Consider the following 16,423-nt stretch of genomic DNA (forward strand, 5'->3'; position numbering starts at 1 on the left):
GTGCAGCTGAAGGTATATAGGTGCAGCTGAGAGGATATATGTGCAGCTGAGGGTATACATGCGCAGCTGAAGGAATATATGCACAGCTGTGGGGATAGCTGTGCAGCTGAGGGTATATATGCGCAGCTAAGGGTATATATGCGCAGCTGAGTGGATATGTGCACAGCTGAGGGTATATATGTGCAGCTGAGGGGATATATAGGATGTGTGCTCAGCTGAGGATAATATCTGTGCAGCTGTGGAGAATATGTATGCAGCTGAGAGGATATATGTGCAGCTGAGGGTATACATGTGCAGCTGAGGGAATATATGCACAGCTGAGAAGCATATGTATGCAGCTGAAAGAATATATGCGCAGCTGAGAGGATATATGTGCAGCTGAGAGGATATATGTGCAGCTGAAGGTATATATGTGCAGCTGAGGGGATATATAGGATGCATGCGCAGCTGAGGATATATATGTGCAGCTGAGAGGATATCTGTGCAGCTGAGGGTATATATGTGCAGCTGAGGGTATATGTGTGCAGCTGCGAGGATGTATGTGCAGCTGAGGGTATCCACTCACCAAGCACTTTATTAGGTATTTATTAGACTTATTCTACTGCTGTAGCCTGTCCACTTAGAGTTATGATGTATTGTGTGTTCAGAGATACTCTGTTGTAATGTGTGGTTATTTGCATTACTGTCACCTTCCTGTCACCTCTGACATTTCTCATCAACAAGATACTCAAACCACCCTGTCTGCTGCCAACATGGTCAAAGTCACTTAGATCACATTTTCCCCCCATTCTAATGGTTGATGTGAACATTAATTGAAGCTTCTGACCCGTATCTACATGATTGTATGCATTGCACAGCCGCCACACCATTGATTAGAAAATTGCATGCATAAGTAGGTGTAATAAAGTAAAAGTTCCTAATAAAGTGCTCGGTGAGTGTATATGCGCAGCTGAGGGACGACATTAGCTCAGGTGGTAAGAGCAGTAGGCTGGCAGGGGTTGTCGGTTCGATCCAGCCCTGGTTGTGTCGAAGTCTCCCTCAGCAAGACACCCAACCCCCAATTGCTCCTGATGAGCTGGTCTGTGCCCTGCATGGAAGCCAATCACCGTTGGTGTGTGAATGGGTGAATGAGAAGCATCAATTGTACAATGCTTTGGATAAAGGTGCTATATAAATGCAGACATTTACCATTTAGCTGAGGGAATATCTGTGTAGCTGAGGGGGTACATGTGCAAGTGAGAGCATATATGCACAGCTGTATACATCCAGTTATATAACTGCTTCACAATGTACAGCCCTCTCCAAAAGTATTGGAACAGCAAGGCCAATGATTTTGTTTTTGCAATACACTGAATACATTTGGAGTTGAGATAAAAAGATGAACACGAGACAGTTTTTATTTCCTGGTATAAAAGCTTTACACCTAGATGATGTGTTACACTACTTAGCACCCACTACATAGCACCTTTGATATCAGACCACCCAATTTTTAGGTGAGCAAAAGTATTGGAACAGAGAGTATTTAAGTAAATGAAAGTAAATAACACTTAATATTTGTTAGCATATCCTGAGCTTGCAATAACTGCATCAAGCCTGTGACCCATTGACATCACCAAACTGTTGCATGGGGGGGTCCCTTCAATCTCCTCTTCAGGAGGTGAAATGCATGCTCAATTGGGCTAAGGTCTGGTGATTGAAGTGTAAAACCTTCCAATTTTTTCTGTTTTTTGTTGTGTTGGCAGTGTGTTTTGGGTCATTTTCTTGTTGCATGATGAAGTTCCTCCCAATTAGTTGGACGCATTGTAGGGGAAAATTCACAGAACGAAAGATCTCCCTCCTAAAAGCATGATAACCAATCACAAGTCAAAATCAGACTCCGCCTTAGTGAGCAGGCTGGTTCCTCCAAAACTCTCGACGATGTTTGCTAAAAGTTTATCAATATATCTGTATTAAAGTATGATATGTACCCTGTATAGTTTCAAACTGATTAACTGCTAAATTGTGCTAGGATTACACAGTGAGCCCAGCCAGCTGGCAGGGGGGGGCCCCGTCTTGAACTGTGTAGACCAAACTGTCAAGGACACGGGCAGAGCGAGATATGACTGTACAGCTGATTTCTCCAGGACTCTCGATGTTTTATGCCAGGAGTGTATCTATTTGACCTAGAACATTAATTATAGCTGAGCTTATGAAAACGCAAGAAACCACAGTGAAAACTGTCGAAATGAGAGCAAAGAATGCTACGTACATTTACTCCCTTAGAAGAGAATAATTAATCAAATGTTTAGTATGTCTGTAGATTAGAAAAGTATATTAGAAGTGAATATTAATGAAATGTTTAGTTTGTCTGTATATTTTCAATGATTACTGCTGCTTAGTTCGTCTTATAAAAGCGAAAGATACAGAGTGACGTGTATGGATGACGTGTTAGAGGGAGGGCATCCAGAACTTTATGAGGTCTGGTAGTTTGCCAAGAGCAGGTGCGGGGTGAAGTGAGGACACGTAGTTGGCAGAATGCCCTGAACTTTGTACAGAGTTGGCAGAGCATAAGGACCATTGGCAATTTGCCACAATGACGTTGTGGGAGGAGCGTTGGGAGGAGTTACGATAAGAAAAGTGTGGGTGATTTGCCAGAATGAGGTTTGAGGAGGAGTTGTAGGTGGAGTAACTGTGTATAAAATGGGTGTACAAATGCCAGTTGGGGTTCAGTTCTGGAGAGCTGATCCGGCTTTATGCACGTGTGCTAATAAAGTCTGATTTTCCTGAAGATCTTGCTGCCTGGTGTCGTCTTTTCCCTCGCGAAGATGTTTTTCGACAAATTGAAGATTTGGACTCTGTCGTTTCCTAGACACGACAGCATTTCTCTATAAGAATGCATTTACATTTGTTGGATGCATTTCTCCACAGACAGAATGTTTTTGTAGACTTCTGATTTCATGCTGCTGCTACCATCATGAGCTACATCCTCAATAAAGATTAGTGAGTCCACTCCAAAAGCAGCTAAGCAAGCCCAAGCCATGACACTTCCTCCACCGTGCTTCACAGATGAGCTGGTATGTTTTGGATCATGAGCAGATCCCTTCTTTCTCCACATTTTGGCCTTTCTATCACTTTGGTAGAGATTCATCTTGTTCTCATCAGTCCATACATTTTGTTTTCATCTCTGTACTTCTTTGCAAATTATAATCTCGCCTTCAGATTCTTACTAGTGGTTAGCATCTTGTGCTATATTGCTGCTCTCTAAGTCTTCTTTGAACAGTTGATTGAGATACCTTCACCCCTGCCCTGTGGAGATTGTTTGTCACTGACTGATGTTTTGGGGGTTTTCTTCACAGCTCCCACAATGTTTCTGTCATCAACTGCTGTTGTTTTCCTCGGCTGACCTGTTCAATGTCTGTTGCTCAGTACACCAGCGGTTTCTTTTTTCCAGGATATTCCAGGTTGTTGTACAAGCTATCCCCAATGCTTGTTCCATTGGTCTGAACGATTACCCCTCTTTTCTAAGCTTCAAAATGGCTTGCTTTTCGCCCCAAAAACAGCTTTCTGGTATAGCATATCTTTTCTAACAAAAATGCAGTTTTCATAGGCAAAACCCAAGGCTAAGACCAAGAGTAGAGATTTAGAACTATTTATTGTTTAACCAATCAATCTCACAGGACACATCTGGGCAAAAAGAAACACCTGTCAGTTCCAAGACTTTTGCTCACCTAAATATTGGATCGTCTGATACAAATCATCTGATATGTTTTAAGTTGTTTATCAAATCAGGAAATAAAAGCTGAAATTTAGATCTGTCATCTTATGTTCATCTTTTGACTGTAGGAACAAGACAAGATTCTTGTAAATTGAAACAATTGTGTGCAAATATAATTTATTACATGCAAGAATAATGTGCAGATGACAGTACATACATTGCGGTAATATGAACCTGTAGATGAATATATAAAAAAAAGTATGTGTGTATGTGTATGTGTGTATGCTTATCAAAATTAGCTCTTAAATTGAGTCCTGCAATACACCAACCTGGTGTGAGATCATGTGGCACACTGGTGATTTCTGTTAGTGCATCTTATTTTTGAAAGTTGCATTTTTACCCTTTCCACTTTGGCTCCCGAAAGGGCAATTTCCACCTCTTTTGTACCAGTCCTATAAAAGTGTCAATATCTCAAAAACTGCACAAACTTGGATGAAGACTTAAATTAAAGCAGAGGCTTGAGACAGAACAAATGTCAGAGCGTGTACATACAGTGAAAGATACACTAAAAGAAAAAAGAAAATACAAGATTTTTATAGTTTAGCACTGAATATCTCAATTTCTAAGTCAATAACCAACCCAGACCTACTTTCTATTTGTGCACAAACTTGATATCAACTTGTATATTTGATAAAGATATTGACGGGTATTCAAATTCCACATGGGTTTTGCCAAAACTGCACCAAATGTCCTCAAGTGTTGCCAAATCTCTCCAAATACAAAACACACAAGTCCAGACACATGAATGATCAGAAAAGCATTACATACAATTCTTTTGATAAATTAACCTTCACATGTTTTATTCACATTCACCGATCAGCCACAACATTAAAACCACCTGCTTATACTAGTTTTTCATGATTAAAACTGTATAAACTTGCCTGTAAACACTTACTATTTTATAATATGATATGTGTATTTATATAAGCAGATAATCATAAATGAAGTGCATTCAAAAGTTTAATTTTTAAATGAAAATAGAAATCTTGTAAGCTCATCGGGAGGGTGCATTGTTTTGTTATTTAAATATCATGGTGATGCTCCAGGACCTGTAGAATTTTTCATATTTAAAAAAAAAAAAAAAAGGCGGAAAACCCTGTCCTCACAGTCTATATGAGACACAGACACCATTACAGACATCTAGTCCTCTTCATTGTAAAATGAATGGCTTAAGAAATTATCCAACTTGTGGAAAACAGAAAGCTACCTAGCCAGGTACAATTCACAAATAGAGCTAGTTGGAATAGCAAAGGTCAGTTACAAAAAAATATAAGTATAAATATCTCAGCAATATTATAAGAGTAAAAAAACCTTACTAGTAGAAAAAATCACTTAATTTAGATATCAAATAAATATGTTAAATGTATTTGGAGTGACTAGTTGGCAGGAGACCACCAGTGTGCCAGGCAAGAGTGTGCCACAGCATCAGTTATATGGCAGATATGCAATTTACTGATTAGGGAGAGAATGCGGCACTTTATGTGGTTGGTCACATAAACGTGGTCACTTTGGAGTAGACTGGAAGAGAGTGAATGGGTTGTGATGGTCCTCTACACCAGGTTGAACTCCTTCAGGAAGAGAGTGAATGGGTTGTGATGGTCCTCTGCACCAGGTTGAACTCCTTCAGGAAGAGAGTGAATGGGTTGTGATGGTCCTCTACACCAGGTTGATCTCCTTCAGGAAGAGAGTGAATGGGTTGTGATGGTCCTCTACACCAGGTTGAACTCCTTGAGGTTCTGCTTGAGGAGCGTGTCTTTGACAGCGGCAAAGACAAAGCGGATGTTCTCCGTGTCAGTGGCGCAGGTGAAGTGGGAGTAGAGACGCTTGGCCTTGTCTGGGTTCTGTTCCAGGAACATCTCCAGGATGAAATATTTTGCAGATTTTGCATCATTTTTGGGGCCTAGAGATATCATCAAAACATATATTTAAAGGTTAATAAATGGAAAATCATGACCTCTTTTAAGGCAGAGACTTGATCTGGCCATTCTGGTCATATTACATCTTGTTTTATTACTGGGTCTGGTTCATCCCCATGCTGCCCTCTCCACATGGTTTCACAGTCAATGATGGCTACGGAAACCTTGTTTTTATTTTTCCCTATTTTTCCCTAATTAGGAAGGCCAAATTTGTATATATTCGCACTCTTTATTGAGATCTTCGCTGTTAATGAGAAAAATGAATGAACACAGTCCATTAGAACAGATTGTGTCATACCCCTGTTTCAGACTCTCAGCTACCCTCCTTTAACAGACATAGTGTCATGGAGGACCCCTCATGTGTAGCTTGTGCAAGCAGACTGTGGCCCCATTGGAAAGAAGTCACTGCTGCACTGTGGGACAACTGGGGCAGCCTGTAGCATAGTGGTTAAGGGAAATGACCGGGACATGCAAGGTCGGTGGTTCTAATCCTGGTGTAACCACAATAAGATCTGCACAGCTGTTGGGCCCTTGAGCAAGGCCCTTAACCCTGCATTGTTCCAGGCGAGGATTGTCTCGTGCTTAGTCTAATCAAGTTCACGTTGCTGTGGATAAGAGCGTCTGCCAAATTCCAGTAATGTAATAATGTAACTACAGGGACCGTGCTTTGGCTAATTATGCACCACCCTGTATTGTACACACACTCTTCTGCGCACACTAGAGTATAAACATGCTGCCTGGAGTAATGTGGGGTCAAGGGCCTTGCTCAAGTGCCCAACACCTGAACTGATCAAGCACCTTAGCCACTAGGCTATAGGCTGCCGTATTTCATTCAATTCCACATGTGTGCAGAAGCACACACAAACATTCACATCTACATACGCATACACACACATGCAAAGGCACAAACGCACAAACATTGAAATACACAAGAGGGGCACACACACACATGCATGTGCACACACAGACTTATGGGTACATGAATGGAGTCACCGGTGTAGTCTGGAAAGTAGTCGGCGAGATGAGACTGTGCGATCTTCTCCTTCAGCAGGTCGGTTTTATTGAGGAAGAGGATGACGGATGACTCCAGGAACCAGTCTGAGGTCAAGATGGTCCGAAAGAGCGCTTTGCTCTCCTGCATCCGGTTCTAAATGTGTGACACACACCTGTGTCATCATACACCTGCAGAACCATACTCCCGTGACATTACACACCTTCAACCCACCTTGAATGTAAAGACTCTCAGATAAGGGCTGACAGTCAGCACTTTAACCTCATATTCATAATTTCATTTCAAATGGTATAGCACAGAGCCAGAACAAAAATTGAGCCAAATAATCCTGCAATATGAAAGCGGTAGAGAGACATTTTGTTTGGTTTGCTATATCCTTTACATGCATATATTCGCCACAATTTCAGTTTTCAGTCACTTTGGATTGTTTCCCATCCTTCCATAAAACTTTATTTTAGGACTCTTTTGGCTCATATCCATATTTTTTTATTCATTCCAATATGGTCTTTTAATTCTTGCTGCTGATGAGGTTTCCATCTTGAAGTGGAGCCTTGTGATATTTTCAGTCCTGCCCTGCTGGTGATGTCACTGGGCTTTTATTCACAGCTCTTCAGATTTATCCGTCATCAACTGCAGTCATCTTCAATCTGTACAGTGTTAAAGTCCATCAGTGGTTTCTTACTTTTTCAAGACTTCTCCAACTGCTGTAATTGATATACCCAAGTACAGCAGTCTGTGCTATCCATCTTCAGAAATTATTAGGTTTCTCTCAATTTAGTTGTTTTGCAGCCTTAATCCCTTAGTCCCTCTGGTCTTCATGATGGTGTTGGCCTCTGATTGCAGATGCGATCGCCACAGATCAAAACAAAGGCTAAAGCCAGGACTAGACACCCACTGCTGTTTTCTGAGTCAACAATTTATGCAAAAGGAAGATTACCTGAGCCTCATTTATTTCTGAAAAATTGTAAACGACTCTACTGTATATACACGTGTAAATACCATGAAGCAAAAGCGGATTGTCTCCCTGCTGTAAAATCCAGTTATGCCAGATTGACCAGCTTTAAAATCCAGCTGGCCAACCAGCTACCAGCAACCAACATAGCTTGAGCTGTTTTTTTTCCAGCAGGGCTATACTTCTGTCTCAAATTCATCATATCTTCATATGATTTCAAAATCAAAAAACACAGGCCATAGAACCGCCTGGACAAAACCACTGCTCTTACACTGCAGTCAGTCCTGGTCTGTCAGATGGCCTCACCTCATTGTGACTCTCGATTAAGACCTGGTCGTATTCGCTGAGAGCCACGAGGAATATTACGGAGGTGACCTTCTCAAAACAGTGAATCCACTTCCGTCTCTCTGATCTTTGGCCTCCCACATCTACCATCCTGCAGACATACAAAGAACAAACAAATTACCCATCATCCCATTTGGTATTCTGACTGTTTTACTCCCTGCTGTAAAATCCAGTTATGCCAGCTTGACCAGCTTGAAAATCGAGCTGGCCAAGCTGGTCATGAAGCTCGTCTAGCTGGGTATGAGCTGGTCAACCAGCTAGAGCTTAGACAAGATACCAGGTTGTGGCAGGTGGGGCTCTGGTTACGAGAGTCTACTGGTTTAGTCAGTGGCGGGCAGCTAGTTAGGATGGGCCCCGGTGCAAGATTTTTTTTTATGAGTCTTCCTCTAAGACGCAGGCATGCACACGCAAACGCATATAAACTACACACATGCACACACACAAACACACACACACACAGCACCAATAGACAGATATTTTACAGACAATACTTTAGGACAAAGGATACATTGTTTGCGATACCTTAGAACATTTGTCAGAACCATGGACCAACACGGATGGTCATAGTATCAAATCAACAAGTTCTAAGTTCTTCAAACAAATAAACTAACGATACTTGGGATGTTTACATAACTTAGCTTAGGCCTATAGCCTACTCATGTGTCAGTATCAGAGAAAAAGCACAACACAATAAATTCACTGAATGTATTATTCACCGTGTTCTTATGCCTAATTCACTGAATGCATTTTTTACAATAAAATATGAAAAATGAAATAAAACTGGAATCTAGAAGTCTAGGGGGTGGAAATATAGGTTGAGAGACGTTTTGACATATAGACAGACTAGGTTAACCCCAGTACAGCTCAGGGTTTACCTGGATATAGCATGGCTACGTCCTAGTTGCTCGAAAACTTTAACTTTTCGGCCAAATATAGTAGACTAACGTCATATCTAGCTTGCTATCCAACCTACAAGGTTACGTCGCCGTAAAGACCTGTGAAAAAGGGGGTACTAATATAAGACACGGAGAGACATGGGCCCTCCTAAACCACAGGCCCTGCACCGCCTATATCACCGCCACTGCGTTACGTAGACAGACACCTGGACTACATGATTAATTAATCCAGGCTGTTATGTGTGCTCTGTCCCACAGCAGGCGTCTGAGACCAGGGGAACTACAGACCACAGAGTGGTGGAAAGCCATAGAGCTGACAAATGACAGCTACAAAGCTAGTTTGGTAGTTTGTCGTCATTGTTTGTTTGCCATTTTCATCCCAATCCCAGGAGGGCACCGGACGAAGACCTTTTTGTACATTTTTCCATAGTTTGTGTTCTCTCCCCTCTCTCTCTCGCTCACCCTCTCCCCTCTCTCTCTCTCTCTCTCTCTCTCTCCCAAGTCCTTCTCCCTGTTATGTGTGCTCTGTCCCACAGCAGGCGTCTGAGACCAGGGGAACTACAGACCACAGAGTGGTGGAAAGCCATAGAGCTGACAAATGACAGCTACAAAGCTAGTTTGGTTTTGTTTGTCGTCATTGTTTGTTTGCCATTTTCATCCCAATCCCAGGAGGGCACCGGACGAAGACCTTTTTGTACATTTTTCCATAGTTTGTGTTCTCTCCCCTCTCTCTCTCGCTCACCCTCTCCCCTCTCTCTCTCTCTCTCTCCCAAGTCCTTCTCCCTGGAGACTGAATAAAATACCAGGTAAAACCATTCACCAACATCTCCCAGGGCCAATTTCTTCTGTACACCCAGGGGTGTGTCACGCCATGCTTGAGCTGTTTTTTTCAGCAGGGCACCCTTCTCTCCGGTTCTTCTGGTCTTCATGTCTGACAGCAGTGCAAGTGAGAGGGGCGTACCTGCAGGTGTCTGACAGTAGTGCAAGTGAGAGGATGTACCTGAAAATGTCTGACAGTAGTGCAGGTGAGAGGGGAATACCTGCAGGTGTCTGACAGTAGTGCAGGTGAGAGGGGCGTACCTCCAGGTGTCTGACAGTAGTGCAGGTGAGAGGGGCGTACCTGCAGGTGTCTGACAGTACTGCAGGTGAGAGGGGCGTACCTGCAGGTGTCTGACAGTAGTGCAGGTTAGAGGGGCGTACCTGCAGGTGTCTGACAGTAGTGCAGGTGAGAGGGGCGTACCTGGAAATGTCTGACAGTAGTGCAGGTGAGAGGGGCGTACCTGCAGGTGTCTGACAGTAGTGCAGGTGAGAGGGGCGTACCTGAAGATGGTGTTGTCCAGATCGAAGGGGTACTCAATGATGCCGGTGGTGGGCACTCTGACCCGCAGGATGTCCTCCTGCGTGGGGATGTAGGAGGGGCTGGAGATCCGCTCGAGAGCGCTCAGGTAACTGCCAGATAAAATCCTGTCAGATTATCTCTCACGGACATCCAGTTTATCTCTCACAAACATTCAGATTACCTCTCTCAGACATTCAGATTACCTCTCTCAGACATTCAGATTATCTATCATGGACATCCAGATTATCTCTTATAGACATTCAGATTATTATAGTGAGAAAGACAGAGAAAGACAGAGAGATAGTGAGAAAGAGAGAAAGACAGAGAGATGGTGAGAAAGACAGAGAAAGACAGAGAGTGCAAAATGAATAATCTGAAATTGTTTTTCCTATGGAGAACTGACTAAGCAGAGACATGACACAGGAGGATTTCAGCACAAGAAAGTCTACTTTGACATAAAAAGCAGAAAAGACAGTCAGTTCCAGTCTGTGAAGGGCAGGTTATACTGTGCAACCCTAATGTACAGCATTGTTTCGTTATTTGCCTATTTGTGTTGAGAATATGAAATGAGAAAGGTTGTTGGTCAGGTTAAGTTAAAAGGCTTTATAACTAAAAATATGTCACTTTAAAGGTACAATAGGTAATTTCGGACTTCTAATGGTCAAGAGAGGAAAAGCAGCAACAAACCCCTTCAAACCACAACACTGTTTATCCCTCCCCCTTCTCTGTGAATGCGCTGACGTTGAAATGCCATTGGCTAATTTTTGGGCCGTCAACTGTATATTTTGAAACCCGAATTTAAGGACTATAAACACAGGCACAGGGTCAGTCGACATGTCAGTGAGCCTTTTTCAATGATAGGAAGGGATTTACAATGGTCTGGTAACAATGTTTTGACACAGAAATCTTACCTATTGCACCTTTAATAAATACATTTGATATTTAAAATAGCTTTGGCTGCTGTGCTTAACTGTATGTGTATCATTGTATCCTGTTTCCTGTTTCCTATAACGGCCCTCAGGTGCTCGGAGTGTTGGACTTGCGGGATCATACTGTGTGTGTGTTTTCAGTGGGGAAACGACACTGACTATCTGGTGGAGTCGGACAGCTGGTACTCCCGGCGCCGGTCGTAGCACTGCTGGGTCCCCGGGTCCTTCCACAGCCCCTCGATGGCGTCTACGAGCCTCTGCTGCAACGCAGAGAGCTTACCAACGTCCAGCTCGCTCAGCATCTCTGCGTGGGCCTGAGGAAACCAACACACATTCCATCATCCTGGACTAAACACAGATCCTGTGGAGTCTGAACGGAATCCAAGAACCAGCAGAAGTCTATCATTTTGCGCAGATACGACTCCAACATACTGACATACACTTTTCCGAAGATTGCACTGGGCCTCATACACAAAACATGGATATGATCATATTTCATTATTACCTGTGCTTTTGAAAGCTTTCACAAACATTTCAGATTTTTTTTTTCTCATCTGAATTTGAGTGTTCTGGACTGTATTGTATTGGCGTGTACTAGTGTTTTTGTTTTTTCATCTGAATTTGTTCTCTGGTATAATCAAAATGTATGTAAAGTGTAGGATGCTACATTACATTTGAACTAACTTCTAATTTTTCTAATCTATTTTTTTAACATCTAATTTTTAATCTAAATTTAGATTATAACCTTGCTGGTTGTTTATAGATTAAAGTGATAAGTAGGAACTTTTCTTAAGAACTAAAATGACAAATTTAAGAAGAGTCCTGTGAATGAGGCCCATTATTCCTGTTACATTGCTTGCTGGGATGACATTAACACTTGCTGGTGTTTTGGATAACTTTATTGCTAGATGAATAGTGTCCTGGGAGTCTGGAGAATGAGGTGGCTCTTACAGTGTTGTGGTCCAGGAGGAGGATGTTGAAGGTCTTGAGGGCCTGGATCATGGCCTGCATGGAGATGAGGATGTTCTGGTAAACCAGCCTAGTGAAACCACGCCGATCCTCTATTGTGTACCCAGAGCCGTGGATGATCCGCATCTGTTTGATGAACGTGCTTTTCCCGCTCTCCCCTGTACCTGAGGACATGGAACACACAACACACAACACACAGAACACATGGAACACACAACACACAGGTCACAGGTCACATGGAACACATGGAACACACAGGTCACAGGAACACACAGGTCACAGGGAACACATGGAACACACAACACACAGGTCACAGGAACACACGGGTCACAGGTCACATGGAACACATGGAACACACAACGCACAGGTCACATGGAACATCGAACACACAACACACAGGTCACATGGAACACACAACACACAGAACACATGGAAGACACAACACACAGAACACATGGAAGACACAACACACAGAACACATGGAAGACACAACACACAGAACACATGGAAGACACAACACACAGAACACATGGAACACGCAACACACAGGTCACATGGAACACACAACACACAGGTCACATGGAACACACAACACACAGAACACATGGAACACACAACACACAGGTCACATGGAACACACAACACACAGAACACATGGAACATACAACACACAGAACACATGGAACATACAACACACAGACCACATGGAAGACACAACACACAGGTGACATGGAACACACAACACACAGAATACAGAATACATAGAATACACAGGTCACATGGAACACACAGAACACACAACATACAGGTCACACGGAACACACAACAACAGTCTGGTTTTCATTAAAGAGTTCAACTTTGAGAGGTAAAGAATAAGTAAAAATTTAAAGTTTTGGTGTTATCATTTCTTACGTTTCATTAGCAACACAGTAACAGACAAGGAGAATCAGAGACACATTGAGTGACTGAGGTCAGTCAGTGCGAGCAGAAGAACAATGCTTTCAGAAATTGTACACTTTTTTGTCAGCTCCAAACTAATCGTTTTAAATTACTGCTTTCAACCCTAATGCAGATATAACAAACTTGATATAAAAGTATGGGACTGGATAGGTGAAACAGGTTTCGAACATGCAGTGTTGAAGAGTCGGGTTACGGCTTAACTTCTGAAATCTTCCAGATAGCGAGAAACCAGACGGGCAACCTGGAGCGGACCTTACTGCCCTATCGCCATGGCAACACTGCCGATGAACCCTGCCTCAGTGAATGTGGTTAATGCCGTAACTAAGGGACGTCACCAGGGACTTTGGGCCCCATGAAAAGAAAACCTAAAAATGGGTCACTGTGAGTTTAGAAACACAATTTAACATAATTACCCATATATCATATGCACTTCTTGTTCAAATCTTCTCATCAATTTAATCCATCCAAATTGCTTCTAATAAACTGTTGGCTATAATGGCTCATGCACGACCGTGTAATGTAAGGTCAATTCATGAAAATATTGCATGAAGGACGCTTGACTGATTTAAGGATTAATTGGATAATGCACTATGAGCCACAGCATTGTACACAACGTTAGTGCTTATATACCCTCCGTCGTATATTTTAAATAGTTTTCTAGTTTGATGAACAAAGCTACATTGTCTCAACACGTTTTGCATGAAGCCTACAGTATTTCCATATTGAGAATGAATGGGTCATATGGGTCATACGGACATGGTCAACCTAATAACCTAATCACTATCGACCAAATTAACCAAGCCGCACAATGTCGCTAGTTAAAGGGCATCTGCCAGTCTATCTATATGGGTGCGTATCTGTTCCATGTTAAAATGTTTTCAAACATTTTATTTTATTTTTTTATTTTAGTAAAGGCGCTATCGCGTTTATCGGACGAAAGGATGACGCCGATGACTGAAAAGCCCTAGACTAGAGCCACTATGCAAATCCAGAAAAACCACTGAAACCATCCCGCCCTGCCGTCCGTGGGCTAGCTTATGCTACTGATCCAGTACCACTAAGATGGTGTATAAATTTCAGTTAATTCACGTTCCCTTCTATCACCGAAATTCATGTGTGCAACCAATCAGCATTAGTTCACATGTTGTAATTCGGCTTGATGTTTAAGTGGCAAGGCTTTCAATAATGATTTGTTTTATTTTGCCTTTTAAGATTAAGTGGATAAAGTATATATTCCAATTGAAAACAATGTCGATGCTTTGAAAAAAAAAAAGTTAGCACTACCACTTGTAGTCAGGACTTACAGATATTTTCACAAATCAGATAAGTGTTGCATTATGAAGTTTTCCAAATACATCCTTGGGACAGTATGCTTTCCCTTACAATATAATATTTCTCAGTTATTCAGGCTACCTTCTAAGTGGCGGGTAGGCTGCATGTTACCAGAATTCGTCTAAACCCTACATTTCCGATCCGTTTACAATAATTACGTTTGTGGACAGTTCGGTGTCTATTCGTTTTGAATATTAATTGGACTGAACTGGACTTACCCAACAAAAGCAACTTCAGTTCTCTTCGCGAATCCCGCTTGTCGCGTCTTAACTGCTTTTCGATTTCTTGACTTATTCGCTGGCATTCTCTGGCATCCGATGACATGCAGCAATCATCCATGGTTTAGGCTATCCCATAAAATTAACTTCTCTCAAAACCCCCTTTTTAGGCCTACGGTCAGATCAGAAGGCTTGTGATGAATCTAGGCTAAACCCTGAATTAGGTTTTTATTGGGTCGCTTCTCAGGTGAGCGCAAAGGGGTTGTCTTTTGGGAAGCCAATTGCATTGCACGCATGCGTGTGGGGAATTATTCAGCACAGGTATCCGAGAACAAGTTAAACAAAGTGTAGCAACGGAGATGCAAAGTAGATAGGCTTACGAGCAAGAGTGCACTGCTCTTCACGTTAAGGACAGTTGCATAGCAGGTGTAGTGGTGAATCACATAGGCCCAAATTACATTACTCTAAAACAAACGCTATTAATCTGAGTTACGTTTTTAAACTTGCCCATTGAGCGCAAGCCATGTTGCTCACATGTACAGATTATTTATAGATGAAAGTACACATTCATGGGGAGCAAAAAGACATCAATAATAAATACACCTCTCACATTTACAAACAAACGCGCCCGGGAGATTCCCAAGCCTTTTGTTCTTTGGACAGATGAGAACTTTTTGGATGACACCGGTCCCATTACAGTCCATATTTTGCACTGAAATACTGAGAGTCCTAAATGTATAACAGGTAAATCTATACATTTTTTGAACCATAAACTCCTTGACCACAAGTGTGCAAAATCTAAGAGCAATGTGCAGAAACGATCTAAGGAGCAAAATGTAAGCAGTGTACCCAGGTGTCCATCAAGTGTCTCCATATCTATCCAAAATGGCGACATTGTCCATTGCTGTAAATTATAAAATAATCATGTATATTTTACAAATCAACTGTTGTGACATAAAACTCATTCTGCATTTCAAGTGGGAATTACTATATTTCTATTAGTATAGGTTCTAAGATATCTAGCGGTGCAAAAACCTATCCAAAAAGTCTTATACATATTAATAAAATGTTTGTTTTTTTTGTCCACTAAAAGCATACACAACAGACGTAGGATCACAGACCAGGCATACATTGTTGGAAAGCTTATACTGTCCTCTACTGGATAAGAGAATACGCAAACAAGATTGGATCAAAAGGAGTGGAAACGCTCTTTAAATACAAGTTATTTATTATGGGTGGGAGACATGCCTACTCTCACTCCCTATTTTAACATTTTTATCCACAGATTATTCAAGACAATAAATGACCACTGAACTGGTAAAATGGTATATGTATTCCAAATTTAGTAGCATATACTGACAGTAGAATGATGAGGTATGCTTATGGTAACCTCATGTATTTTACTATTCAGTGGGTAGCGTCGTATTTACAAAAAATAATAAACTAAAAAAATGGACTTACGATGACTGTTGTCTTTTTGTTTAGAACAGCTCTTCATGCACGTTTTGCTATTCATGGATTTGAGGCTTTTACTTGTAGACGAACCTCTGCACCTGAAAGTCGCTTTGGATGAAAAGCATCTGCCAAATTACAAAAATGTAAATCCAACAATATCCAATATTTTTTTGCGTTATATTTCCAACAAGCTGAAAGTCTTTTGGGCATTTCCATACCAAGTTGACATTTTTACGATGAGTAGTTTGAGAACGAGAGCTTTGCTGGAGACTAGCATCAGTCTGCATCTTCACCTGCAACACGATGACAGAAGCACACTTTCTGATCAGGGAGGAGCCTGCTCAGG

At 41.8% G+C, this 16,423-nt stretch overlaps 1 protein-coding gene across 1 annotated transcript; it reads right to left on the reverse strand.

The window, feature by feature from the left end:
• Window positions 1-3,823: 3,823 nt before the first annotated feature.
• LOC133141782 (guanine nucleotide-binding protein G(q) subunit alpha-like) lies at window positions 3,824-14,820 on the reverse strand. Its single transcript, XM_061262509.1, has 7 exons — window positions 14,623-14,820; window positions 12,095-12,276; window positions 11,303-11,457; window positions 10,196-10,324; window positions 7,941-8,070; window positions 6,664-6,817; window positions 3,824-5,654 (listed from the first exon to the last, which is right to left on the reverse strand). Exons 1-7 carry the CDS (start codon window positions 14,741-14,743, stop codon window positions 5,464-5,466), a joined length of 1,062 nt encoding a protein of 353 aa, XP_061118493.1. The 5' UTR covers window positions 14,744-14,820; the 3' UTR covers window positions 3,824-5,463.
• Between the last annotated feature and the right edge of the window lie 1,603 nt (window positions 14,821-16,423).

Source organism: Conger conger, chromosome 12, assembly GCF_963514075.1.
Source record: "Conger conger chromosome 12, fConCon1.1, whole genome shotgun sequence".
NCBI classification, from domain to species: Eukaryota; Metazoa; Chordata; class Actinopteri; order Anguilliformes; family Congridae; genus Conger; species Conger conger.

Excerpts from the sequence above, each read along its gene's own strand:
- LOC133141782 (XM_061262509.1), bottom strand. The coding sequence starts at position 14,743 with ATGGATGATTGCTGCATGTCATCGGATGCCAGAGAATGCCAGCGAATA. Across the intron at positions 10,325-11,302 it reads CTGTCCGACTCCACCAGATA|TTACCTGAGCGCTCTCGAGC; the intron begins GTCAGTGTCGTT and ends TTTATCTGGCAG. Across the intron at positions 8,071-10,195 it reads CTGGACAACACCATCTTCAG|GATGGTAGATGTGGGAGGCC; the intron begins GTACGCCCCTCT and ends GTATGTCTGCAG.